This window comes from Emiliania huxleyi (assembly GCF_000372725.1).
Source record: "Emiliania huxleyi CCMP1516 unplaced genomic scaffold EMIHUscaffold_252, whole genome shotgun sequence".
Classification (NCBI taxonomy): domain Eukaryota; phylum Haptophyta; order Isochrysidales; family Noelaerhabdaceae; genus Emiliania; species Emiliania huxleyi.
The window spans coordinates 42,283-68,423 of record NW_005200155.1 but is presented as its reverse complement, the minus strand read 5'-3'; the positions used below and the strand labels follow the sequence as shown (position 1 = coordinate 68,423).

The following is a 26,141-nucleotide window of genomic DNA, read 5'->3' as shown; positions in this document are numbered from 1 at the left end:
CGCGTTTATATAGTCAGAGGCGACCTGCGGGCAGCGGAGCCCCTCCTCTTGCTGCGAAGCGGCGGAGAGCGAGGTCGGAGAGCGCCCTGTCGGAGAGGGTGCCGCCGCCGAGGTCGAGCGTGGTGAGGACAGAGTTTGAGCGGAGAGCGCCGACGAGCACCTCGGCGGCGGCGGTTGAGAGGCTGCCAAGAGAGAGCACCTCGAGCGCCTCGTTGGCGGCGAGGCAGCGGCCAAACGCCTCGGCGACGCGCAGCGAGGAGGCGGAGGAGGCGGCGGCGGAGGAGGCGGAGGCGGCAGAAGAGGAGGCGGAGGAGGAGGCGGAGGCGGATTCGAGGCCGGTGCGGCGCAGGGAGAGGACGCGCAGGGCGCGGTTGTACGCGAGCGCCTCGGCCAGGTAGACGGCGCCGTCCGCCCCGATCGGGTTGCCGTCGAGGTCGAGCGCGTGCAGCGTCTCGGACCACCTCGCGGCGTCGGCGAGGCGGTAGGCGCCGGCGTCGGTGACGGAGTTGTCGACGAGCGAGAGGCGGGAGAGGCGGCTGCGCTCGACGAGCCCGGCGAGCGAGGCGGCGCCGCGGTCTCCGACGGTGTTGCCATCCAGGAAGAGCTCCCCGATGGTCGACTCCTCGAGTGAGCTGACCAGTGCGTCGGCCGCGTCGTCGCCGAGGAGCTTGCTGCTCGCGTCGGCGGGAGCGAGGGAGAGGCTGGCGCACGTGCCCAGCGCGACTTGGGAGACGGACTCGAGGCCGACGCAGGAGGGCGGCGGCGACGGCGGGCTCGGCGGCGGGCTCGGAGGGCTCGGAGGCGGCGGCGGAGGCGGCGATGGCGGCGGGCTGGGCGGGTTTGGAGGCGGGCCAGGCGGCGACGGGACGATCCGCGTGATGAAGGAGGACATGCCGTGGAGGATCGCGCCGGAGAGCGCATCGGCCTTGTCTCCGGACACGCCCGGCTCCAGCGCCTCGCCGAGCTGATCGGCCAATGCCACCGTGAAGCCCCACCCTGCCTGCTTCGCGCCCGCCGACGTCGGCGTGGCCAGCGTCGGAAGAGCGGTCGTCGGCGTGGCCGCGGTGGTCGGCGTGGCCGCGGAGGTCGCCGCAGAGAACAGACTGCCCACAAGGATCATTGGGCGGAGGCTGGGTTCCGGCTCCTAGCAGATAGGGGGTTGTAACGACACCCTCTGCAATAGGTAGGTAGGTAGGGCGTTTTGGCGCGAGTCATGGTCAACAGACCCCCTATCTGGCTAGGAGCCGAAACCCTCCCAAAAGTGCCCTGCAATAGTGAGCGGCAAGGTACTTTTCAGAAGGTGACTGATAAACCGTCGCAGGATCTGGCTGGCTACGCACATGAGCGCTTGGGTTGTCTGTTTTCTTTCTTTCTTTCTCCACATGAGCGGCTTGCATGCACATGAGCGAGCGGCGTCCACACAGCACGCAGCGCAAGAAGAAAGAAGAAGGCGCTCGAGCGGGCGGCGACAGGACTACCGCCGCAGAACCGCCGCCCACACCACCGCCGTCCGCGGTGGCGGTCCACCAGGGCAAAATGGGATCTTTCAAAATGGGTGTTCCTTATTAGAAAAATGTGCATGGTCCGGGAATGTACGTAAGTAAGAGCGGACATACACTGAGAGAGGGACGCGCGTAGGGCCCTTAGGGGCCTAGAGAACACAACCCCCTCGCTCTCCCTTTTCTCCCAGTAAGCTAAAAGGATACACTGAAAATCTTTCTGTGCCTCTGCGCACGTCCGGATCGTTACATTTGACTGTCCGCACGCTCTCGTAGGGCCACGCCCGCCCGATATGGCCACCGCGGCGGAGACCCCCCGCACGGCGACGGTCGCTCGCATGCGGGTTCGAGCCCTCGAGAAGAGGTACGAGCTGAGGAAGAGCTTGCTCGCTCGCTTCGCCTATCGGTTCGGTTCCGACACCAAACGGGTCGCCCTCATTGAGGCAGAGCTTAGCAAGTGGCCGCAGCTGGAGCAAGGGCAGCCCCTCAGCAGGGCTGACCTCGCGGCGCTCGAGCAAGCAGTGCAGGCGGCCGTAGCCAGGGCGGTCCACGCGAAATCGATCCCGCCCATCGAGAGCTACTCGGAGGACCTCGGGGCCGTGGCCAACTGGAACTGCCTCGCGGAGCACCAGGCACAGCACGCGCGCCCTCCACGCATCAGCCGGGATGTGCAACCGGCCTGTCGCGGGCAACTCGTGAACCTTCCCTCCAGGCGCGCTCTGTTGGCGAGGAGAAGCTCAAAGAGCAGGCCGGCGAGGCGAGGCGGAAGGAGGCGCTGGCCTCAATCGCAAGGTCCGCCTCTGCTTGGCCCAGCACGACACTAGCATAGCGCCCACTCGCCCCTGCGCCGTCCCAGGCACGAGCGGTTTGAGCTGGAGCAGCGACGGCGGGCGGCCAAGGAAGCCAAGACGCAGGAGCTGTCCCTGATGCGCGAGCTGCAGGCGCGCTACAAGCACGAGCAGGAAGCCGCCGAGGAGGAGCGCAAGGCCAAGATGGAGCGGGTGCTCCAGGACCAGCGCGCACAGGTGGAGGAGCGAAAAGCGCGCCGCGCGGTGGAGTCGCGGCTGCGGAGTCTCGAGGACGACGAGTTTCGCCGCCAGCTAAAGGACGAGGCGGAGCAGGCCGCGAGGGCAAAGGCGCGAAAGGCGGTCGAGGATCGGCTCGCCAATCAGGCGGCGGTGGCGGCGGGCCAGGCGGGTATAGAGCGGCGGCGCGTGCAGAAGCGCGAGGAGGACGCGCTGACGCAGGCCAAGAATGCGGAGTGGAAGGCGAGCGGCACGCACTGATGCAGACCTGCGGGCGCTCGAGGCACTGACACAGTCGTTTCTTGCTGCCGCGATCAGGCGCTTCTCGACAAGCAGGAGGCGGACCGGGCTGAGGCGTACCGGCAGCGCAAGATGCGGATCGACGCGATGCAGCGAGGCTACGAGAGCAGCGCGGGGGCGGCGATGCGGGCCCGCGAGGAGGCCGAGGCGCAGTCGCGCCCCTGGCCCAGACGTCTCTCCGCCATATCCTCCATGATTCGCCCCCGGCCACCTAGGCGGCGCGCCGGCAGCGAGACCTCGAGCAAGCAGAGGCGGAGGCGGCGGCCGAGGAGGCGCGGCGCAAGGCCAAGCTGAAGGACGACACGGCCAGCATGCTCAAGGCGCTCGACGGCCAGATGGAGGCGCGCGAGAGGAGGAAGCGGGAGGAGCGGGTGGAGGATGAGCGGCGGGCGCGAAAGCAGAGGGAGGAAACCGCGGCGTTCAAACAGGAGGAGGAGCGGCAGCGGCAAGAGGCCCGGGCGCGTGCCATGCGGCAGCAGCAGCTGCTCGCTGAGCAGGTGGAGGAGAGGCGGCTGGCGAGGATGCGCGAGCAGGACATGACGCCGCTCGAGCAGTCGCTGAACCGGGGCCTGCTGCTGAGCGTCCTCGAGGAGAAGAAGCGCGGGAGGTAGGGAGTCGTTCGTGCGATGCACAGGGGCAGAAAATGACGGGCGGCCTCTCCCTCCTCTCTCGGCCAACCGCAGTGCGCCCCAACATGCGCCGTCCCGAGACCGTCACCCCGTGTGGCTGCCGCCAGAGAAAGAAGCAGGCAGGACACAACCAGAGGAACACTCTTGAGATTCGATCTTGAGATCTGTTTTGTCTGAGCGATGAGCGCGTGGGGGGCGGTGACGACGGGCGAGGGGGGAAGAAAGGCGAACGCGGCTAACTCGGCAGATAGTTCGAGCTTAGAGCAGCAAGGATTTTTTTGAAGAAAATCCATCCAAAAAAAAAATGTCCTCCTCCGGGAATATGTACCTAAGAGCTACATAGAACATACATACACCCGTTCGTTTTCTTTGCAGCGTGTCTTGGAGATTCGCCGCGAGATTATACCTTCTCGCAGCTGCGAGACGAGCTTTCTCGGAGCGACAGCCTCAAAGAATTCTTAGCAAGCGAGCGCTAGTGAACGCCCAGGGAACCGATATGCCTTACAGTATTCTTATACAATACTCAGGTCCCGCTAGCAAGCAAGAGCATCGGCGTCGGAGTCTGGGGGGGTGGGAGGGTCGGGGCGCACCCGCTCGCGGTCCTTGGCCGCCTTGCCGCCCGCTCCGCCGCCGTCGCCGCCGCCGCCGCCGCCGCCCGGTGGGGGGTCTCCCCCGTCGGGCTGTGCGACGGGCCGGGCGGCTTGGGCCTCGAGCTGCTCGAGCCGCTTGCGAAGCACTCGCAGCTCCTCGGCCGAGTCCACGGGAGCGGGAGGCGCGGCTGGGGCCCCGTCGGTGCCCCCGCCAGCCCCCGAGGGGGGGGGCTCCTGCCCAGAGCCAGCTTTGGCCTCTGCGGGCCGTTCGTCTTGGAAGCGCGCTTCGGCGCGGATTTGCCCATATCGTTGGGCGCACGGAGGGAAGGAGAGGTGGGCTCCTGCCCGAGAAGGTCGCGGGACCTGCGCAGAGCTCGCTCTGCGTGATGCCGCTCGAGCTTGGGCGTGCACGCAAGGGCCACGCGCAAGCAAGAGCAAACAACTGGGAAGTTCACAGCTGAGCTTACCCAGAGAACGCCGTTCTCACCCAGATACAAGCCTCAAAGAAAAAAGGGTGGATTGGTGGGGGGACGATCGCTGGTGCGCGCCAGCGCGCCCCAAGAACGGTGGGGTGCCCTCGACCGCGCGTCCAAGTCACTTGGGCGGACGAGCGAGCGGCACATGGCCTGACGAAGAGAGCTCTCTCTCTCTCTCTCTCTCCTGACGAAGAGAAATCGGAGTGCGGCGACGAATCGAAATCTGACCCCCGGGGAACGTGGGAGACCGAGCAGAAGCAATCTCCTCGAATCGCCGGCGGCCTTGGCACACAAAGAACGACCCGACCTACCTCACGAGGTAATGCCTGCTGCCAGCCTCCTCATAATCATGTCTTCGCTTGCCGCGCCAACCGTCGAGCGTGAGAGTGTGCGCCCAACTCACGCCCAACTCGCGCCCACTAATGCCGACTACTCCTCGACTGACGCTGGCACGCTCCGCGAGGACGTGCGGCCAGTCACCTGCTCGACCAAATGCAACACACTATTCATGAAGAAGGAAGGCGCGTGCTCATGCACGCACAGCGTGTGGAAGATCACATTGTGGGCGTTCGGTGCTATCTCTGGCGTCATAGCCCTCAGCGCCCTCCTCAGCGCTGCGAACAGGCTGATGGAAAAAGGAATGTCGGCGTCGACCGAGCTTCAGCCCGCGACGGAGTCGAAGCAGCCCGACGGCACCACCCTCCGCCGTCGCGCCTCCTAGAACCCACGCGTACTGTGTCGTGTCGTCGCGTGCGGTCTTGTACACCAAGTACACAGCCTTTCGTAATGTTCTTGCTTCTTGTGTCCTCGTGCCCCGTGCCAGGCTGCCCCCTGCCGCATCGTGTCATGCCCAACCGTTGTACGTTTCTTACTGTGCCGACAATACCCCAATACTTCCTCCCCGCGGCACCCCGGGCCGAGAGGTGCTGCACACGTACAGAGATTGACGTAGGGGGGGATATGGTGATTTTTGAATGAACGCCTCGCGCAAAACCACCGCTACCATGCCACAGAAGACCCTTGTGGGCTATCCAGAACACCTAAGATCATGCCCTAGCTCTAAAGTGGGCCCGAGATACGCCAGCTAAACCCCGGATTTTTTCCGGCAGCGGGCCACACATGGCGGCTACCCAAGCGGGTCGCACGGAGACACGGGAAGGCTGCCGCAAGCCGCCTCCGGGTGCAGGGGCCCGGCGCGGTGGGCGGGGGCAACGGCCCGGTAGCTGGCCGCGCCTCTCCCCCCCGCCCGTCGCCGCTGCACCCCTTGCCGCGGCCCTCGTCGCTGCTGTAGCGACGACAGCCGCGGCTAGGTCAGAACGCCGCCTCGGAGAGCTCGAGCGAAGGCGCCGACGGTGGCAGCCGTGGTAATTATTGATGGTAGAAGGCTCCTGAGCCGTCGGGCACCACGCTCGACGTCGCCGAGCAGCCGCACCTGTCGCGAGCGCCTGCGTGTCGGGCGCTGCCGGCTCGACCTCCATTTCCGGCGAGGTGTCGGGCGCGGAGGGCGGCTCCGGCGCCTCGGTGGCGTTCGTGGGCTCGACGGAGGCAGCGGCCGCCTTGGCGGCCTTGCGCCGCTTGCGCCTCTCCGCTTTCGCGGTCAGCTTCGCACTCAGCGGCATCGTGCAGCGGTCGTGCCCCTTTCCTGAGGGCGGAGGTGGCGGCAGCCATCAGGACTGCGCCGAGGCACCCTCGGCACCATCGGAGGAGGGTGCATCGCGTGCCAGCGGAGGCGGGAGGGTGATGGCTGTGAGCTGAGAGGGACACAAAGAGGCCAAAACCGAACAGAATGGCGGCCACCTGCCCGACTCAGCCGCAGCCCGAGAAAATTTATTTGACACTGAGCCATATCCCCCCCTAATTGACGCTCTCTACCGTTATCACAGCCCCATCGCCGTCATCGCAAGCACGACACGCCGGCATTATGGTCGAACACGCGGCTGATCAACCCCACCCGTCGGCTGCGGCGGTCGGCGACCACAAACGCGCACAGCGGCGACGCTCTTCTGAGCCGCGACGCGTTATAGGCGGCTCCGAGGGAGCTGCGCGGAGCCTCAAACAGGAGCTGCGAGGCGTGGCGCGACCCGTGTGAGACGCGCCCGCCCGCCTCCGCTTCCGCCAGCGCCGACCCGCCCGCCCACTCGAGGAAGGCGTCCCGCAGCAGCACTGTGCCCACGTTGGGCCGCGTGTTCCCTCTCGTCACGCGCCGGATCTCCGCCGCGTCCCGCCTCGCCTTGGCGTCGTACCAGCGCAAGTGGCGCCGCAGCGCCACGTCCAGGACCGGATGTCCCGGCGCCGCACCGAGGAATGCCTAATCACACAACCAGACGAGGTTATGGGCTCCGCGACCTCTCGAGGGGCCCACAGAGACTAACGCGGCAAAAGCCAACGCCTGGAAGAACCCGCGAGGATTTTGTGGGAAGGCGGTGGTGGTGAGGGCGGTTACGAAGGTGGTGTCGGCATCGATGATGCGGCGGAGGTCAAAGAGCGGAGCGATGTCGTTGTCGAAGTAGTAGCCGCCGTGACGATAGAGCTGTGCGAGACGGCACATATCGCTCCGCAGCCTGCCGTCGGCCTCGTTGCGGAACGCCTGCGCGAGCGCTGCGCCAATCTCACGATGACTCAACAACGTGTCCGCGCAGCCTTTGTCGTCCAAGAAGAGTGTCGTCGTGCCCGGGTGAATCGAGACTGTCCGCCGCACGTTGGCAGCATAACGGCCGAGGCCTCGAGGCGCAAAGCTGCCACTGAGCAGATTCTGGCGGCCGTTGAAGACGAGGACCTCCGGGATGAGCCGCGTGGCGTTGTTGCGCCGCCTATGCCGCACTGTGGTGACAGCACTACCGAAAGCACGTGCCTGTGGGAAGTTTCCAAGAAGGTTCGGGGAAGGCGTGCGGGCAGGCCGTGTCGGCGAGCCGTAGCTGCGGAGCATAATGTGCCGCTGTCAAAAAGAATTTTGCAACCGCCGTGCACAACACTGGGCACGGGACTGGCGCGCACTGGCACTAACACAGGTACAAAAGAATGTAAAAAGAATTTTACTCTCTCTTTTTCTTGTTGGTTTTCAAAATCTCTCTCTATAAATAAATAAATAAAACGGACACACCAAACAAGGGGTGGGAGAAGGACAGGGTCCCCACCTGCACGAGCAGGATCTTGTAAGGACGATCAGGGACACAGGGGAACGGGAGCGGGGAGCGCATCGCGACACGGGGGGGGGGCTGGGCAGGGTTCACCCACACGACAGGGTCCCAGGGATTCCCCTCTCGTATAGGACAAAGTTGCACCCGGCGGCACGGGGGCAGGCGCGGGCCTCCTACTGGTTGCGCTCTCCTAGTTCTCCTGCTACTGACAAAAGGGACAGCGAGCGACAGGTTCGCAGCACGGTGGACTCCCTATTCCACTGGCGATCTCTCTCGACTAGCGACCTTCCTCCGGCTTCTCACTGGCAGTCTCTCACTATCACGGGCACACTGACAGAGGCGGCCAAGGCTCACGCTAAAATCTCTCTCTCTCTCTTAGAACGCGGGCCAGCAACTTCTTTTCCCGCCTCTTTTCATTGCAAGTGCCCGCCGGAATCGAAACACGAGTACCCACAAAGCGCGCTCCTGCCCAGGCGCGTCACGCAGCAGCTGTCTCGGTCACGACGCTTGTGGCTGCGCGCAGCCTGAGGCGCACTGGCTATCTACTTTCTCCGGCGTGCCGATGCTGCCGCTGGTGTCGGTCGACTTCTTTGCTCGAGCCGCCCTGCCCGATAAAAATTATTCATACGGCTCGTACTACGACACTGGACCGGGGGACGGAGATCGGAGTGTGCGGCAGATACTCCGACGCCCTCGAGGTGAGTGGCCCCAACGGCCCCGTACAGTTCTGTGGCCCCGACGGCCCCGACGGGGCGATTGCGAGTGGAGACATTGTTTGGACATCTCTGAACCACGCCGACTGGATAACTCCCAAACACTGGATCGGCTGGAAGGCGCGCACACACTCTCCCCCTCCCAGCTCCGTCCCTTGCCCGCAGCCTCCCCCTTCACCCCCTCCTCCACGCCCCCTCTCACCACGCGCGGATCGGCTTGCCACGTGTCAAACGCGCCACCCATTTCGCCGCCGCCGCCCACGCCGCCGTCGCTGCCGTCGCCGCCGCCGTCCCCGTCTGTGTCAGCCTTCGACTGCACGAACCACCCGAACCCGATGCAAATCGTCAAGCAAGTCGGCGTCTATAAGCTCATTGAGCTGGACATCTCGACTGGTGTGTACTCGGATGTCCACACTGTCCAACTCGACACCGCCGTGGACGCGGGTCGTGCGAATCCAAGCCTCGCAAACGCCTTCGCCATCAACCCGACCAACGACATCGCGTACGGCAAGTTCACTGACAGTAATACTCAGGACTTCTTCTGCCGCTTCGCAGCCAACCAGACCGCCGAGCCTATGGAGTGCCTCTGCGCCCTGTCGGCCGCCTCCTCCTCCTCTTCCTCGTCCGACGTGTACTCCTCGTCATCGTCGTCAGAGCCGAAGCCAAACTCGTCGTCGTCGTCGTCGTCGAGCTCGCCGCGCGCTTGCATGACCTTGATCCCAGTGAGCAGCCCGGCGAAAAAGTGACGCCGCTGCAGCTTTGGCGGGCGGGAGAGCAGCGAGTCCGTGAGCGATCTCCGCGTCGCTCATGGCAGCGAATTTGTCGAAAATCCGGCGCTCGCCGCACTCTCGGCCACCACACTCCTTTGCGATCGGTTTGAGCAGTTTGAACGCATCGGCCTCTGCCGAGAGGTGCATCATTCCGAGGATGATCTTCGCAGGCGGAGGAAGCGGGAGCGCCTTCAGCATCCCGATTTTCTCTTTGTCGGGCTTGCCCTGAAGCAGAGAGATTTTGTGCATTTTTAGATTTTGTGTTTGTTGAGATTTTGTGTTTGAGAGAGATTTTTGTTTGTGAAGCAGTGCGCCGATCATCTCGAGCGGGGACTCCATTTGTCACTGCGAAATTTGCGACACACAGCTCCGAAGCAAACTTGGGCAGACGATTTCCCAGAGCCACCTGGTCCCGCGCATTCACAGTTTTCGCGGCCCCACGAGGCTGTGAATGGCGACTCTATGTGCTGCAAGACCGCACTTTTCAGCAGCACTAATGGCGGCGGCGAAGAAGCCGTTCATCTACATGCCACGCTCAACCAAGCTCACAGAGCCGCTTGGTTTAGCGAGCGGTGGCGCATGCGGCTCGGGCGGCGGCGGCGGCGAAGACGCGCAAAAGAGCTTCTGGCTCGTGCCAACCGAGCGCGTCCTCGCCTTTGCCTCGAAGCGGCTCACACTGGGTGACTCTCACCCGCTTCCGCCGCCGCTCGACACTCTGCCGCCGGGAACGGTCGAAGGCACGCACCATGGCCGGCTCGAGGAGCTGCTTGTGCGTCGGCTCGCGCTTCACCGATCCTGCACGAACCGCTCCGATCGTGCGGCGGTCTGCATCGTGTCAGCGCCTTCGTCGGGTCGCTGCTACGACTGGGAGTCGCTGTGCCAAGGCCGGCGGCTGGCAGTGATCGGCTTCTTCGACCCCGACCTCGTTTTCTACAAGGGCAACTTTCCCAACTTCTGTCGGACGCTCTGGGGCTGCGAGGCGACGCGGCCGGGCACCTGCGCGGACGCCGCATGCCCAGCAGCGCGCATTGTGCGCATCGCTGCGAACCAGCCGCTCCTCGTGCAGCGCTTTGCGTGCGGCTTCGCGCCCACAGGCACCATTTCGGTGCCGTATCTCGGCCACGCGCGCACTCCCGTTGCGCTGGCGGGCCGCGCGTCCGACGCACCTCCGCCCGCGACCTCGTCGCCGACGGCCCGGCCGGTCCACGTGGCCATGGCCATCGGGCGCTACTCGCACAAGTCGATGACCGCGCTCGGCTTCCGCCCGTGGCGGGACGCGCTCGTCGCCGAGTGCCGCGCGCGCGCGGCGCGCGACAACTCGACGTGCCACGACTTCTATCCACTACCCAACGGCGCGAACGCGCTGCACGCAGTGGCGTGGTACGCGCGCGCCACCTTCTGCCTGCAGCCCCCTGGCGACACCGTCGCGCGCGCCGCGATCGCCGACGCCGTCTCGGTGGGGTGCATCCCCGTACTGCTGCACCCGGCGCAGCTGCGGCTGTGGCCGTGGCACTGGGACGCATCATCAGCTTCGGTTTTCGAGAACTTCACTAACGTCGGCGCGCGCAACGCCTCGTGGGCCGACGCCGCGCGCGGCCTCTTCCACCGGCTGCTGCGCATGCCGCGTGCCAAGGTGCGCGCGCTGCAGAGGGCAGTGCGCGCCGCGGCGCCGCGCCTCGTCTACGGCGGCGAGGGCGCCGCGGGCGCAAGTGCGGGCGCCGACGACGCGGTCGAGGCGCTGGTGCAGGGGCTGCTCGGCGGCCGCGCGACGCCCGCCGACGCGCCGCCCGCCGAGTGGAGCACGACTCTATACGGAGACGCGGTTGAGAGCGACTCGCTGCAGCCCACGCGGCCCGCCAAGCCGCACGCCAAGCCTTCCGGACGGCCGCCCAACAAGGCCAAGCCGAGCGCGAAGGCAGCGGGCCGCGCGACGCGCCGGGGCCGCGGGAAGCGGGGATAAAGAACCCCGGCCACGTGCACTCTGTCAAAACACGTAAAAGGCCATGTGACACGTGAATAAAAACATTCATAGCAGATACACATGCACACACGCATATACGTATCTCTCCGTCACGCATTCCGCATCAGCGGGTCGTATATGCCCGCAAAGGCGTCCGTGCCTCCCGCGAGCACCCTCAGCACCTCCTCCTCGCTCGTGCAGTCGGGGACCGGCGCGTGCCCCACCAGCGCCACCTCCACCCTCTCTCGGCCCGGCCTCGCGTCGAGCACGACCGTCGTCTCCTGCCGGCCTCGGCCCGCGGGCGGGTGGGCGGTGAGGCCGTTTGCGGTGAGGTGCAGCCCCAGCTGGATCGCGCGGTGGCGGAGGAGCCGGTTGAGGGTCCGCGAGCCGGTCCAAGTCAGTCGCGCGTACGGCAGCTCGTCCGGGAACGCGACCACGACGATGTCTATCCGACGGTGTCGGCCAGCAGTATTGCGCCAGATGCCATACGCCTTGTCGTGCCAGTCCCCGTGTAGTATGTCCGAGCCACGGTCCCTCGCCGCCGCCGCCTTGCGCCGAGGCAGGTAGGCGCGCGCGCCGTCGGCGTCACGCCGCTGCTTCTCGGCGTGCGGCCGGCGGACGAGCTGCAGCCTCGCCTCCTCCTTGGGGAGCAGGCCGGGGCCGGTCGCGCCGCCAGCCGGCAGCAGCAGCTCGCGCAGCAGCGGGAGCAGCACGCACGCCTCCTCGCCCTCGCCCCAGCTGTTTGGCTCCGTCGCGTGCCAGAGCAGCAAGTCCACATCGTGGCCCGCGCGGCCGCGCGTGCGAGAGCCACCCATGAAGTCCGCGTGCCTAGTCTCGGGTCATCGCGGGTCATCACGGGTCGTCTCGCTCAAAATCGCCCGTCGGTCCGCGTGCCAGCAGCAGTGGCACGGGCCGCCGCCTGCCGGCGGCGGCGGGCAGTCTCGCCGCTCGCCCGCCCGCGCCGAATGGTGACTCCGCACTACCGACAGCACGTGCCTGTGGGAAGGTTCCAAGAAGGTTCGGGGTTGGCGTGCGGTGAAGCAGCGCCGCCACCAAACAGCTCACCTCCGCATCTCGAGCGCCTCCGCCTCGCTGACCGGCTCCTGCAGCTCGTCAAAGTGGCGCAGCGAGGCGAGCAGCGAGCCTAATATAATATTATTGAGCCTGGGCGTGTCAAAACGAGGGAGCGGCGGTGGAGCATCGCGTGAAGACAGGGGTACCTTAAACGGGTACGAGCGCAACGAGTGCGTGTCTTTGCGAGTGTGCGGACCTCAGTCTCCCGCATCTAGGGCCGCGAGCCCGCCCGCTTGTCGCCGCCAAGCTTCGCGAGGTGCTGTGGCGACTGCAGCAGGCTCGGCACGGAGCGGACGGGCGTGAGGCCGTCGAAGCGACCCTGAGAGGCGAGTGCGACGGGCGGCCGACCGTCGGGGCGGAGGCGTGGTACAACCGGCAGCCGGCCGGCAGCCGGGGCGCGTCGTGGGCTGTGTTGGTGACACCCAGGCGGAGCAGAGGAGGGCACCCAGCAGCGGTGAAGACACTCACCGCCGCCTCGACGAGGTCGATGGCGGTCTTCGCTCCGAGGCCGAACACCTTGCCGAGCTGCCGCTTCTCGGGCGCCGACCCCATCGAGCGACCAGCCTCGTTTTTGAGGCGCAGCGCGTTGTCCGAGCCGGTGGGCGGACTGTTCACAGCCAGAGCTGTGAAGAGGCGCTGCTCGCACTCGCGCCGCTGCGCGAGCCGGTGGGCGCGGCCACCGGCCGCTCTCGAACTTGGCCAGCGCCTCGCAGCTGCCCGAGGAGAGGATCTGGTACGCCTGCGGCAGAGCCCGAGGTGGACTCGGGATGGATCGAGATGGATAGCGCCGGAGAGAGCGGGTCTGTGCTGCAGCCGTGTGCCGATGGTAGAGAGGAGCAGGATCGGTGCTGCAGACGCGTGTGCCTGCAGCGCGCGAAACGGGCCGAAGAAGGGGAGCGAGGCGGCGGCCCGAGCGACAAATCCACTTTTGCCGAGGGGCATCCACTGCGAGAGCGGGAAGGGCACGCCAGCGGCCACCGCGGCGGCGCGCGAGTAGAGCAGCGCCTCCGAATTGAAGTGCCTCTCCTCACTCGCATCGTCATCGCACTGGACCGATACCTCAAACTTTTCGAGCGAGCGGAAGGCGGCGGCGATGGGAGCGTTTGCGACGCACGCGCAGCCCACGGGAAAGGAGTACGACGAGAGCACGAGCCAGACGGCGCCCTCCTCGCTCACTCCGGCTGGCGAGGGCGCAGCGCTGGAGGCCGCGAGCGCTGTACTCGAGCTTCCCGAGCTGCTGGCGCTGCCCGGCTCTGTCCGCTGCCGTTTCGCGACACGGCCGACGTTCCACCCGTCGTCCGAATCGTACTCGCCGGCGCGGACCAGGTTGCAATTCCGGACTGACACAGCGTCGCCGCCAGCCAGCTCGACGTGGCACCGGTCTCCGACCGTGAGGACCGTCGCCTCGCGACCGTTGAGCTCGCGGCCCTTATCCGAGGTGAGGCCGAAGATTCGGACGACTTCGCCGACGCCGAGCTGCATGCCAGGGAGCACGTTCGGTAGGCACGTTCGGTAGGCACGTTCGGTAGGCACGCTCGGTAGGCGCTGGGCTGGGTTCGGGTCTGAGCTAAGTAGGGTGCAAATACCGGCCTCTGCCGTGGGTGAAACCTATTATTATGGGGACTACCTGTACCTCGAGACGATGTTTTTGTTGTACCTGTGCCTGCGCCTTCAAGGTTTCTATCCTACTCCTTTCTGATTCTGTTTCTCCAGTCGCAGTGGAGGCTCCAGTGTGGAGGTCTAGGTCTGTGGCACCTCCCGCCCTACCTGGCTACCAATTGTTTGAGCGCGACGTAAAACACGAGACCCGAACCCTGCCCCTCCCACCCCCTTGCTCCTCGCCCGAGTGCACGTACAGAAGGGGTGGCGAGAATACACATACACTGAAGGCGGCGGTCGTCCTCCGCGCCCACGCCGTGCTCCCACACAACATGGAACCATCCCGAGGCCGGCGGCAGCGCTGCCTCTCCGCAGGTGAAAGGTGCGGCGCGACTGGGCCCGGCAGGGCAGAAGGCGCGTAGGCCCGGCTCGCCCTGTCGCCTCTCCGCTCGCGCCCGCATGCCCTTCTTGCGGACAACCCGCCTCCCCGAATGGTCGCGGCCCACGCCATGCCGCCCCGCCGCCGCCGCCGCCGCCGCCGCCCTCCCTCCCTCCCCTGCCGCCTGCTTGCCCTCAGCCTCAGCAGGCTCCACCGAGCTGCTCGACCATCACGTCGATGACGTCGCCATCCTCCATGTCCATCTGGGGCGTCGCGGAGGGCGAGTGGGCGCGGAGGGCGAGTGAGCGCGGAGGGCGAGAGGCGGGCGCGGCGGAAGAGGATGCGGGGAGCTCTAGCGGCGCAGCGCGGCGCGCCTCGGCGGGTGTCTGGTTGCCGTTGAGGCGCTCGCCATCAAAAAGGAAGCGGACGCCTTGCTGCGACATGCCCTGGCGCTGGCAGAAGGCGTTCATCAGCTTCGAGAGCGCCGTCGTCTTTTTGCACTGCGGATCAGAGAGGCCGGATCAGACACGAGGACACGGCACGCACGCCGCCGCCGGGCGGGTCGCGCGCGGGAGGTGCGAGGCGCCTTGAAGAAGATTTCGCTGCCGTCCTGTGTCACCACCTTGAGGTTGATGGCATCGCCTCCCTCCTTGACGTCGGGCTTCTGTGCAGCACGGCACAGGCGCAGGCTCAGTCTCTGCGCGGCACGAGGGCGCGGCACGAGGGCGCGGCCGACAAGGCGCTGTGCCGCCGCCCGAGCGGCTCCACGAGCCGCAGCGCCGAGGCGCGCGCGCGCGCGCGCGTGGCGCGAAGGGCAGCGCGGGGAGGCGCGGGGAGGCGCGGCGCTCACCTCCTCGTCAGCCATTTGGCCACACTCACAACCGTCTGCGACGCAGAGGGAGGTGCGGGTGGTGGCAGTGGTGTGGCGGCGAGCGCGTCCGCGCGCAGAGACTTGGATGGCGGCCAGGCGAGGGTGGGGCGTGGGCGTGTGGTGTGGCGTGCGGCCGCTTGGGCGTTTTCGTGGCACGTGAGCGCGGGTGCTGGTTCGGGTAGGGCCCAGCGTCCAGGGCGGCCACCGTTTGGCGCGAAGGAACAAATCCCCGCTGACTTTATCCCCTTCCCTGCCTGCGAACGCGAACGCGCACCCCCCAGGGCTAGGGCTCTCTAGCCCGTAGCCTGATACCGATCATCCGGCCCCGCGGCCCTCTCTCTGGGTGCGCTTCTCAGCTCCCCGGCCCTGGGTGTGAGGTTAATGACTGCACTCCAAAAGAGAGAGTGCTCCAAGTGAGTGAGTGCGCCCCGAGACGCGGGCAGGACCTCCGGCTGTTGGAGGCTGTTGCGCGGGATAGGGAGGGGGGCGGGGCAGCCCGCGGGGCTGGCGGCCGGCCGCGTGCTTTCCCTAACTGACTGTACGTCAGTACGTCCTCTCTCTCGGCTAAGCTCTCCCGCGCACATGCACACTCTAATAGACTAATACACCATTGTTCGGGCGACGGTTGCTGCAACGGGTGCAGATGCACTTACGACGTGGGCAAGTGCCCAGGCCAGCCCCGGTGGGGACAGTTGTGGCCCTTTATGCAGTGTCCGCAAGTGACTGTCGGCGGTTCAGGTGCTGGTCGGCTCCGACGTACCTGCTGCTCCTGCTGCTTGGTCTTCGAGCGCGTGCGCATCGCCACCGAACTGAAAGCTTCCTGCTCGCGTGCAGCACGGCGCTCCGCCTCTTGCTCTTGTCGCCGCCGTTCCAACTCCTCGCGTGCAGCACGGCGCTCCGCCTCTTGCTCTTGTCGGCGCCGTTCCAACTCCTCCTCGCGTGCAGCACGGCGCTCCGCCTCTTGCTCTTGTCGGCGCCGTTCCAACTCCTGCTCGCGTGCAGCACTGCGCTCCGCCTCTTGCTCTTGTCGGCGCCGTTCCGTCTCCTGCTCGCGTGCAGCACTGCGCTCCGCCTCTTGCTCTTGTCGCCGCCGTTCCGTCTCCTGCCGTTCCGTTTCCTCCAGCACAGGACGCGTGCGCCGGGACTTCGTCTGCGTCACCGGCGAAGGCGCAGGCGCAGGCGCGGGCGCGGGCGCAGGAGCTGGCGCTAGCACTTTCACGCAGGTCATGTTTGTACGGTAACCTCCGCTGCCAGCCAATAGCACAAGACTCTTGATGGTCAAGGGCGAGACGATCGAGGGGTCCCGTACCATGCGGAGAATCGACCCTAATATCCAGTGCTCAAGTGCTCAAGAAGACCCACCCGCGCCTCCCTCTGCGTCGCAGACGGTTGTGAGTGAGGCCAAATGGCTGACGAGGAGGTGAGCGCCATTAGTGCAATATTTGCGCTGAATTCTTTTTGCGCGTGACGTGAGGGCCTTTTGGAAGAGCCCACCGAGCGTCGCTGATCAACTGGGTTTGCAGCGCATCTCGGCGCTGCAGCCCCACATGCACCCCTGCTGTCGCGCCTCAGCTTGGATTTTGATCGCCTTGGCGGCCGATCCAGCCGCAGCGCTCGCCGCGTCGCCACGGAAAGGCAAGGCGACGCGGCCAGCAGGCGGCGGCTTTGGTGCGGCTGCGTCCAAGCAGACCAGCCTTGACGCCGCTGCAAAGCGGCTGCTGAAGGAGGCCGGCGGCGACGTCGATGTAGCGCAGGAAAAAAGCTTCCAGAATGCGATGCGAGCGCTCAGCCGCAGCGAGCCAGAGCTCTTCGAGGCGTGGCCGTCCCTGGACTCTGGCGTTCCGCCCGCACCTGACGCAGCCTCCGGCGACGCAGGCGCTCATGGAGGCCAAGGGAGGGCTTCCGACCGGCGCGGCGCACGCCAAGCTGGTTGAGCTCTTTTGGGACGCCGTCGCCGCCTACATCCCTGCCAGGCAGCGGTCGGTCGGCGAATCCGGCATGTCTGCGAAAGCGCGTCGTCAGATCGACGCCATCGCCGGCTGCGCCGCCTCTGCGGGCGCTCTCGCCTCCCACCGCCTCTCGCGCGAGCCGCCTCCTGCCGCCTCCAGACTGGGCCCTCATGCCCCGCCCAACACGGCCGACGCGGCACCACCCCTCCCCCGCAGGCCCTGCCGTCCTCGACGTGGGCTGTGGCGACGGAGCCCTGCTGCCGCACCTTCTGCGAGCCGGCGCTGACGCGGGCCGCTACCTGGGGATCGACCTCTCCGCTCGGATGGTCGCGGCCGCCGCCGCCGCGCACCCAGCCGCGACATTCAGACGCGCCGCCCGTCTCTTGAGGCCGTCGGCGCCTCTTGCGGGCGGGACCCTCACCCCTCCCCTCCCCCGCCTGTCACGCCGCGAACACAGGCGCCGACTTTCTGGAGCTCGACCCGTCGGGCGAGTACGACTGCTGCCTGCTCAATGGCGCGCCACCGCAGCGCGCCACCGCAGCTCGCGCACCCCCACCCTCCCTTCAGCTCCCTTCGCCCCGGAGCGTGCTCCTCGAGTGGTGCCGTGCTGCTGCGTCTGCCTGCGGCCGAGCAGGCCTGCGCTGGCGTCTACGACCCATCGCGCGTCCCTGCGCCCGGCAGGCGCGTCGCAGTTCTTCGCTGACCAGAGCTGCCTCGTCGGCGCGGCTGCGGCGGCCGTCCGCTCGGGGGGGCGGGTCGTCATCGCGCACGCGCAAGGCGCGGGGATGTGGCGGGGCTTGTGAGAGAGGCGGAGCTTGTGGGCCGCTCCCTCCCCCTCTGCCTCGCTCGCAAGGGGAGAGGCAGCGGGAGAGACGGAGGCTAGAGAGCCCGTTCGCCTAAGCTGTGTCAACGGAAGCGTGTCTGGTTCGCGCAGGCGCCGCCTTCGTTGCCGGCGAGCACCGCGGGAACCCGGCCGTCGCCCGCTCCTGCCTGCCGACGCCAGCGCTGCTCGAGTCGCTCGCAGAGGAGCGCCCGCTGCCCCGCCCCTCACCTCCCACCCCCTTGCCGCCATGCCGGCCGCACGTGGGGCACCCTTGGCTGACACTGCATCTTCTACTCCTGCCCCAGCCACAACCGCCGGCCCACCGGCAGCACGCCCGCCTGACAGCCCTCGAGTCGACACTCCTGCTCGCCTTTCACGCGCCCCCGACTCGCGCACAGGAGCACGGCCTGCAGGTGCTGCCGGCGGAGGAGTGCGCGCCGGGTAGGACGCCGCCGCACACGCTCGAGGGCCATGACTTTTACCTCGTCGCCTTGCGGAAGAAGTAAAAATAGGGGGGGCGGGCGGGCGGGGCGGGGGGGCGCCAACTATTATGTACATTTGTATTGTGCGCGGCGCGTCACACATAAAATGATAATGTGACACATACCGATTACCGTACAGGCTACAACCCTGTGTCGTCTAATCACAGCACACTAGGCCGCAGGCGACTCCCGACGGTGTGGTGCGCGAGGTGGACCCAGCCCCGCCGAGCCCCACAGAGCGACCCGCGCAGACTCCATAGCGCACGAGAGAGGTCGTCGGTTCCAGCCTTCCACGTTCCAGGTCGCGTGAGAGGAGTGCGGTGTGTCGTCTGGTGTGAGAGACGGCGGGCACGGCACCTCGCGGCAGAGGCCAGAGCCCGGCCGCGCAAAAATAATCAATGGCAAAAAATATGACAAAACAAGACCCACCCGCGACACATAACAGAATAGCATCTCCTCATCCCTGCCCCCAGTCCCCCTCTGGAGGAGGGCGCACCTCAGACACGCGGCCGCTCAGGTCGTCCCTCGCACGCAAGAACTCTCGCAGCAGGGCGAGGTTCGCCTGCTCCTCGTCCATGAGAGCGTCGTCGCTCAAGTCGCGAGGCGAGCCCTCCACCGGGTCGCTTCCGAGCACCGCCGGAGCAGGCTCTCGCGTCGCAAAGTCGTCCATGTCGTAAATCTCTCCCGGCTCAACGGCTGCCCGCCCTCGCTGGCCCCACGACTGCTTGCGCCGCCGACGCTGGTCGTTGAGCTGCCGCGTGCGAAACGCGTTCCAGGCGTCGCGTTTTGCCGGGCTCAGCGCCCGCAGCTCCCGGGCGAGCGGATCAAAACCGCCGGCGTCCGCCACGTCATCGGCAACGCCAGCGCGCGGTGAGGCAAGCAGCCGAGCCGCGCTTCCAGGCGCGCGAATGGTGGTGGTGGTGCGAGCCGACGACGTTGGCAGCAGCAACAGCAGCAGGTTGATTGCCAAAGCGCGGGGCATGCACCGATGCGCCATTGGCTGTGTAGAGTGCACCACGGTATTCTTTTTTCGGTGCTCTGCACGTTAGCTGTCCGGTGGGTGTCCGGTGGGTCAGAGCTCCTCGCTCTAGAGGCCGCCTGGTGGCCTCCGAGCGCCAGCCGAAGCAACCCTCGTCGAGCCCCGACACCCCCCCGACTCATGCTGCGCCGCTCTTGCCTGTGTGGGAAAGTGTGGCCGCTGAAAAAGGCACTGATTCTGACGGAAAGCATGCGCGACGCTGCCTCTTTGCACCGCTCGCTCACGGCTGCGGGAGACATGGCCGCCGATGCGGCTCGCACTCGCTCGGCGGGCCTCCGTCCCACAGCCGCCCGGGCGTGCCACGGGTCTGCCTGGCGCTGCGCTGCTCGCACGCTGCACTGCACAAAGCTGCGACAACAAGGGGAGGCTCCTGAGCTTGAGCGTTGAGCAGTGCAGCTGCGGGCGCTCGTGGGCGGCTGTGCAGTGGTGAGAGTGCCTGATTGGAGGCGAGCTGGTGCTGCGCCAGGGTGCGCAGCATGCGCTCTTGCTCTGTGCTGAGGCATGCTGGCTGGCGCCCAACACAATGCCCTGGATGCATTGCTCCACGCCGTGCTGGCTGGTGCAGTACTGCCAGTGCGCCGACTGGCGCGCAGGGTGCGCGTCGCCGCGCGTGGCACGGGTGGCTCGAGAGGCGCGGCTGTCGTTCAACCCCGCGGCGCATGTGCGCCGCGGAAGCTGCTCGACAGGCTGCGGGCATCGCTGCGGCAGAAAGCGCCCGCCCTCTGCTTTGCTTTCGCCCGCGTTTTACGACAACTTTCGGTTTATCATAGCCGCCGAACTTTACCTCGCTGTTTCTTTATAGGCGTCTCGCAGCTGCGTATTCTCGTATTATCTTCGAGTAGTTGCGTGGGGGCGGTATGTATTCTCGTATCAGTAGTTAGTGTCGTGTCCACTAGCTCCGAGTAGAGGGGGCGTCCTTGCAGTTAAGGGGAAACCTGGTACGCGGGGCTAACCCTCGGAGAGTATTCTTTAGCTCCGAGTAGAGGGGGCGTTCCGCAGCTAGGGGGACCCACAGCGCGAGGGAAAAATTCCGCCGCTGGGGGAACCCCGGAGCGCAGAACTAACCCTCGGAGACCCGTGTTTACTTTAAGGCCCTTGCCCTGCGAATGCGCGCCCCCCCCCTAGATAGGGGGCAGGGCTCTCTAGCCCGTAGCCCGATCCCGATCATCCGGCCCGCTGGATGCGCTTCTCAGCTCACCGGCCCTGGATGTGAGGTTACTGACTGCACTCCAAGTGCTCCAAGTGCTGACGGCGGGACCCCGTGCGCGGCTGCGACGCAAACTCGTCACTGCCGTCGTCACACCTGTCCACAGATGCGACGGGTGCCTGTCCGACCGCGACAAACAGGCCTCGTGTTGCGGGTCGCCAGCCGCCCTGCCTTCGCCTCCGCAGACGCCTAGCCGAATCGTCGTTACCTTCCGCAGACCGACTTCCGAGCGGGCGCGTTCTATAGATTACGGTCACGCCGAACTCACCAGCCTTGTGGCCTGAAACCGATTCTGAGCCCTGCCTCCGCCGAGCGGGTATGGCCGCTGCCCGGCGGCCCGCGGTACGATTCGGTCCCGCCACCTCCCCCCGCCGTCCCGGTTCCCGCAGGTGAATTATTGCGATTTCGCCACCCTCCTCGCCGCCCTCTCCGCCACTGTCGCCTCCGCGCTCTCCTCCGCCGTCGCCGCCGCCCTCGCCTCCACCGCCCTCTCCGCCACCCTCCCCGCGGCCTTCTCCACCGCCCTCTCCGCCGCTCTCTCCTCCGCCGTCGCCGCCGCCCTCACCGCTGCCGTTGCCGCCGCACTCCATGTCGAGGACGGGCCGAGACGTGACCGTGACAGCGCGAACGCCCTGTGCCGCCGGGGAGCAGGTGCGTCATCTAAGTGCTTGAATGGGAGGCACCCACGGGCTGAGCCCTGGCCTCGACACCTCGACACCAAACCTCGACACCAACTCGACACCTCGACACCCCATGCCAACTCGACACCCTCGACACCCCTCGACACCCCTCGACACCATCTAGGCTGGTACCACGCTCGTCCGTGTGAAGGTGCCAAACTCGACACCTCGACACCGCTCGACACCGCTCGACACCGCTCGACACCGCTCGACAACCGCTCGACACCGCTCGACACCTCTGATGATCTAACACAGCAGAGACGTAGACCCATTTGGAGTCACAGAGTTAGAAAATCAGGGTTGCAGCAGCAATACTTGGCTGGCAGTACAATTATCCCTCAGTTGCAGCCTCTCAAAAGTTCAAGGTCAAGTTGCGTCTCAGTTGGAGTTGCACCCCTGTTGATGTAGCAAACATGGCAGTACTCAGGTAGCCCTCAGGTGCTGCACAGCACCTTGTACAGTGGCAATGAATCCTCACACCAGTGAGCTTGTGCCATGAGTGCAGACCTGTGGTCCATTGCGCTTTGTGCACTGGCGACGCTCGGCTGCAACGGCGACGCTGCAGCGGCGGCGACGCTGCTGCGATGGGGTACTGTAGCCCTTAGCTGCTGGACAGCACCTTGTGCAGTGGCAATGTCCACTGACTCATGGCACCAGCCTTGTGAAAGGAGCGCTGTGGTCAGTTGCGCTTTGTGCGCCGGTGGCGCTGCAGGGGTGATGACGCTGCAGCGGCGACGCTGCTGCGGTGCTGCGCCTGCACAGCACCTTTGTGCACAGTGGCAATGACTCCCGGCACTTGATGTCCTCAAATGTCCACAGAGAGTATACTGGTTGTGCTCAGGTTGTGCTACATCAACAGGGTGCAACTGAGAGGCTGCAACTATAAGGGATGAAACAGCTTTGCAACTGCTGCCCAAGTTTTGTTGATGGGCTGCAACTGCATCCTGCCACCTTGGACACCTCGACACCTTAGACGCAAAACCCCTTGACAACACTCGCGACACCCGCTCGACACGCTCGACACGCTCGACACGCTCGACACCCCTCGACACCCCTCGACACCCCTCGACACGGACAAGCGTGGTACCAGCCTCGACAGGCCTCGACAGGCCTCGACAGGCCTCGACACCTCTACCCCTCGACAGCAGCTCGACACCCTCCACACCGGGCCTCGACACCTCGACACCAGGGCTCAGCCCACGGGGCGGCAACGCAGCGGCGCACGTGAATGGCACCTGGGGCACCCGGTCGACAAATTTTACCGCGACGGTCAAATATCGCATATCGCAACGAGGTCATATGTCGCAACGAGGTCAAATACCGCAACTTCTTTCATCGTCAAATATCAGGGGGGTCATAACAAACACGGATACACGGTACATACAGGATCGAGCGGTCGAGGAAGGTGCACGCTGCAGAGAATATCGCAACTGTCAGCAGTCAGCAGCAAGCAGCAGCAGCTATCGGTCGCCGCCCGGTACCGACAGAGGTGCGAGCCGTGTCGGAGATGTAGAGCCCTGTCGCGAAGCTCGTCACGTCTAAGCCGTCGGCGTAGACGGAGACCTCGGCGCGCTGGTACTTGAACTCGCCCGCGCCGCACGACGTGGCCTCGTGGCGCCGGCCAGAGCGTCGATCTTGTTGAGCACGCGATCCGTAGCTAGGGCGGTAGTGGCTAGCGGTGGTGGCGACGGCGACGAAAAAGAAGGGAAATTTTTTAGAGCGCCTTCGTTGTTAATAATACACACGCGCACCGCACCGCGCGCCCGCCCACCGCCCCGCCCAAGCGGGAACAGAGGAGCGGGAAAGAGATGAGGAGATGGGATGACAGCGAAGGAGGAGCACAAACACGTATGGGAGGGTAAAGTTGCGCGACACGCTGCGGCCCGCGGCGGCGTTTCTCACTTTCCGGGACAGCTTGACAGCCCCGCCCTTTTGAGGCAGGAAGGTGACGACTACCCCATACGCCCTGCCGCTACTACCCCATCGCCGACCGCCCAAACCCCTCTCCTCATTCCCCCCTCATCCTCCCCAACCTTGACGAGCCGACGAACCGCTGAGTGCGCTCTCTCTTGGAGCACTTGGAGTGCAGTCAGTAACCTCACATCCAGGGCCGGGGAGCTAAGAAGCGCGCCCAGCGAGCCGGATGATCGGCATCGGGCTACGGGCTAGAGAGCCCTGACCCCTAGCTAGGGGCGGGGGTGCGCGTTCGCAGGGAAAGGGCCGTAAAATCCCATTTTTTTTTCGAGTCGAGCCACCTCGATCGGCAGCTCGTCGAGCCACTCGGCAGAGGTTCCCTCCTCTTGGGGGCTGAATTTTTTTTCTCGAATCGGGAAAGTCTGATGAACTCGCCGCATCCGGCGGCGCGAAAAAAGGACAAGATGCCGTTCGTTTACTTCCCCCCGTTCCTCCTTCTCCTCCTCCCGCTCGTCCCGGGTAGCAGCGCGGTCCAGCACGGCGCCCCTCGCGCGGCGCGATCGGGCGGCGGCGGCGGCGGCGGCGGCAGACGTCCAGCCGTGAGCGCCAGTCACAGCAGCAGCAGCAGGCGGCCAGGCGTGCTCGCGCTGCAGGGGCACAACGTGGGTGGCCTCGACGTGGCGGCGGCGGGGGTCATCCCGTTTGTGCGGCGGCGCGGGCAGGGCGTTCACTTCCTGATGCAGACCGCCACCAACGGCACGCGTGCTGGCTTGCTCAGCGACTTTGGGGGACGGCGCGAGGACTCGGACGAGGACGCGTTTGAGACGGCCGCGCGCGAGCTGACCGAGGAGACGGCGGGCGCGTTCGGCGACCCCGCCGTCCTCGCGCTGCGGCTCCGCCACGAGGCCAAGATTCGCATCATCAACCGCGCGGGGCGCTACGTCGCCTTTTTCCTCGAGGTGCCGTACGTGCACCAGTCTCAGATCGAGAGGGTGGACACGTCGACCGCGGAGGGCGCGACGGCGCGCGAGTGCCGCTGGCTGCGCGCCGACCAGGTCATCGGCGAGGTCGAGCGGGGGCACGTCTTTGAGCGCCTCTTGCAGCGCCCCCGCTCGCCGACTGCCGCAGCGCACAACGGCGGCGGCGGCGAGAGCGGCTGGTCGGAGGGGTCTGAGCCGACGAGCCTGCACCGGGCGCTGCTCAAGACGCTCGCGCTCGACGAGGTGAACCCGTACGCCCAGGAGCGGTGGCACGCCACCGTGCTCTCGTCGATCATGCAGTCGTGGCGGCGCGACGAGGCGGCCGCGAGGCGCGAGGCGGAAGAGTTCGAGGCGCTCGCGCGGCGCGCCGCCCTGCCTGCCGCCGCCCTGCCTGCTGGCGCCGCCCGAAGCCGCCGCCGCGGGCGGAGGCGCGGCGGAGGCGCCGGCGGAGGCGGAGGTGCCGGCGTTCCTCCTCCCGATCTCGACTACGCGCCGTGACCTCCGGTCGAGGTCACATCGGCGAGCAAACCTCCGCTCTGGGACGCTGCACCGCCGGTGGCTCCTAACTAGCCGCAGCAGCAAGCCTTGTGTACAACTCCCCCCGCCCCCCCCCACCCCCCCCACCCCCCACACAACTCGTGAGTTGCGCACGCGTGCCCTGCAGCTTCCTCTCGAGCAGGCTCGCCGCGCCCCCTCCCCTCCTCTGTACCCTGTACTCTGCCACACACACGCAGCTGCACTTCGTCTCCACTCGATTCGCGCCCCCGTCTCGCCCCTCCTCGTGGGCGTGTGTCCACGCGACCGCTCCGACGTATTCCGCGCGCTTTCTCTCTCGCCGAGGTGTCCGTGGGGGAATACTCTTCCATCTCTCTAGTCATTACGGCTGGTGCTGTGCACAGCTCTCATGCTATCATATCAAGTTTGGCAAGACCAAAACACACGCACCGATGGTCGATAGAGACTGCGAACCGATTGCGTCCAGTCAACAAAGGGTATCTCGTATCTCTGCGATGCAACATCAGGGTAGGCTCCGCCCCACTGTGATTCGAACTGAGCGACGGCAGGACCCTTTGAAATCATGAATGGCGGCGTCCGGTGAGGCCCCCACGGCCGGGGGTGGTAAGTGGGTGATAGGAGGGCCATAAACGACCATCACATCGGCCATAGGACCCCTCCCCCCCCCCAAACACAGTCCAAACCGGCCCCGGCGGCCGGCGGGACGCACGCCGGCGCAGCATCATCAAGCTGCTGTACGGCCCCGGCATCGCCTCCCCTGGCTTAGCTCTCAGTCAAGATATTGTGCGCATGGGTGACCTCTACAATATACTCACTGACACTGTACCTCCCAGAGCTCGTCCCGGTCCGCCACGGCCATCCTCGTCCTCCGCGGCGCCGGCTCCGGCCCCTCCGGCGCACTGTGATGAGCGTCGGCAGGACCCTTTGAAATCATGAATGGCGGCGTCTGGAGAGGCCCCACGGCCGGGGGCGGTAAGTGGGTGATAGTAGGGTGATAAACGACCATCACACCGGCCACCGGACCCCTCCACCCCCCCAAACACAGTCCAAACCGGCCCCGGCGGCCGCCGTGCTGGAGGCCGCCGGGGCGCACCAAACGGCCCTTCACGGCCGCCACACGGGCAACCACGGCCCGTCCCGGTGGCACGGGTGCCGCCGCGCACCCGCCCGACGCCCCCGGCCCGCCAGCTCCCGCTCTGGGGGGCTTCACCTCCGCCAGCGGGCCGAGCGTGCCGCCTTCTCGCCGCGCTGCGGCCGCACGCCCGAGAAGTGGCCGAAAGGCGACCTACGCGGCACTAAAATCACGACTAGAAGCGCCGCCCGCCAGCAGGCAGCTTGCCCGCCGCGCGCCGCGCGCCGCCGCAGCCCCCGGCCGGCGCTGGAAGGGCTATGCCGGCCGGTAGCCGCCGTCAGCGGTTGGGGAGGCGGCGCCAGGACGCCCCGATCCGAGCTATGAAGAGCCTGGGGCGCGGGGTGGGGGGCCGGGAGGGCGACGTGGGCGATGGTGGTGGCGTGGGTGCGCGGGGCCG

The 26,141-nt window shown here is 66.4% G+C and overlaps 9 protein-coding genes across 9 annotated transcripts in view; 3 read left to right on the top strand and 6 right to left on the bottom strand.

Moving 5' to 3' along the window:
• EMIHUDRAFT_443600 (hypothetical protein) overlaps positions 1-1,134 on the bottom strand; it is a 1,947-nt gene extending 813 nt beyond the window's left edge. The window contains 2 exon segments of the mRNA XM_005777918.1: positions 12-52; positions 54-1,134. Coding sequence (XP_005777975.1) covers positions 12-52; positions 54-921 — 909 coding nt within the window. The 5' untranslated portion in view covers positions 922-1,134.
• Positions 1,135-4,798: 3,664 nt separating this feature from the next.
• On the bottom strand, positions 4,799-7,147 carry EMIHUDRAFT_443598 (hypothetical protein). The gene is made up of 3 exons (XM_005777917.1): positions 6,909-7,147; positions 6,383-6,827; positions 4,799-5,467 (listed from the first exon to the last, which is right to left on the bottom strand). Exons 1-2 carry the CDS (start codon positions 7,065-7,067, stop codon positions 6,414-6,416), a joined length of 573 nt encoding a protein of 190 aa, XP_005777974.1. The 5' UTR covers positions 7,068-7,147; the 3' UTR covers positions 4,799-5,467; positions 6,383-6,413.
• Positions 7,148-8,898: 1,751 nt separating this feature from the next.
• EMIHUDRAFT_237536 (hypothetical protein) lies at positions 8,899-9,478 on the bottom strand (the record flags this gene model as incomplete). The annotated part of the gene is made up of 3 exons (XM_005777916.1): positions 8,899-9,006; positions 9,082-9,163; positions 9,231-9,478. 3 exons carry the CDS (start codon positions 9,476-9,478, stop codon positions 8,899-8,901), a joined length of 438 nt encoding a protein of 145 aa, XP_005777973.1.
• A 157-nt stretch (positions 9,479-9,635) lies between these two features.
• On the top strand, positions 9,636-11,099 carry EMIHUDRAFT_115429 (hypothetical protein; the record flags this gene model as incomplete). Its single annotated transcript, XM_005777915.1, has 1 exon — positions 9,636-11,099. The coding sequence occupies one exon, from the start codon at positions 9,636-9,638 to the stop codon at positions 11,097-11,099; it is 1,464 nt and encodes a 487-aa protein (XP_005777972.1).
• A 110-nt stretch (positions 11,100-11,209) lies between these two features.
• EMIHUDRAFT_237534 (hypothetical protein) lies at positions 11,210-13,655 on the bottom strand (the record flags this gene model as incomplete). Its single annotated transcript, XM_005777914.1, has 5 exons — positions 11,210-11,927; positions 12,165-12,202; positions 12,522-12,780; positions 12,854-12,912; positions 13,092-13,655. The coding sequence occupies 5 exons, from the start codon at positions 13,653-13,655 to the stop codon at positions 11,210-11,212; spliced, it is 1,638 nt and encodes a 545-aa protein (XP_005777971.1).
• Positions 13,656-14,351: 696 nt separating this feature from the next.
• Positions 14,352-14,648, bottom strand: EMIHUDRAFT_73856 (hypothetical protein; the record flags this gene model as incomplete). The annotated part of the gene is made up of 1 exon (XM_005777913.1): positions 14,352-14,648. A coding segment is annotated over one exon (297 nt), but the record flags the coding sequence as incomplete, so codon positions are not given.
• Positions 14,649-16,427: 1,779 nt separating this feature from the next.
• EMIHUDRAFT_237532 (hypothetical protein) lies at positions 16,428-18,300 on the top strand (the record flags this gene model as incomplete). Its single annotated transcript, XM_005777912.1, has 7 exons — positions 16,428-16,455; positions 16,595-16,860; positions 16,898-17,039; positions 17,188-17,349; positions 17,429-17,575; positions 17,653-17,726; positions 18,193-18,300. 7 exons carry the CDS (start codon positions 16,428-16,430, stop codon positions 18,298-18,300), a joined length of 927 nt encoding a protein of 308 aa, XP_005777969.1.
• A 433-nt stretch (positions 18,301-18,733) lies between these two features.
• EMIHUDRAFT_115427 (hypothetical protein) lies at positions 18,734-19,273 on the bottom strand (the record flags this gene model as incomplete). Its single annotated transcript, XM_005777911.1, has 1 exon — positions 18,734-19,273. One exon carries the CDS (start codon positions 19,271-19,273, stop codon positions 18,734-18,736), a length of 540 nt encoding a protein of 179 aa, XP_005777968.1.
• Positions 19,274-24,378: 5,105 nt separating this feature from the next.
• On the top strand, positions 24,379-24,994 carry EMIHUDRAFT_367287 (hypothetical protein; the record flags this gene model as incomplete). The annotated part of the gene is made up of 2 exons (XM_005777910.1): positions 24,379-24,694; positions 24,828-24,994. A coding segment is annotated over one exon (167 nt), but the record flags the coding sequence as incomplete, so codon positions are not given.
• Positions 24,995-26,141: the final 1,147 nt, after the last annotated feature.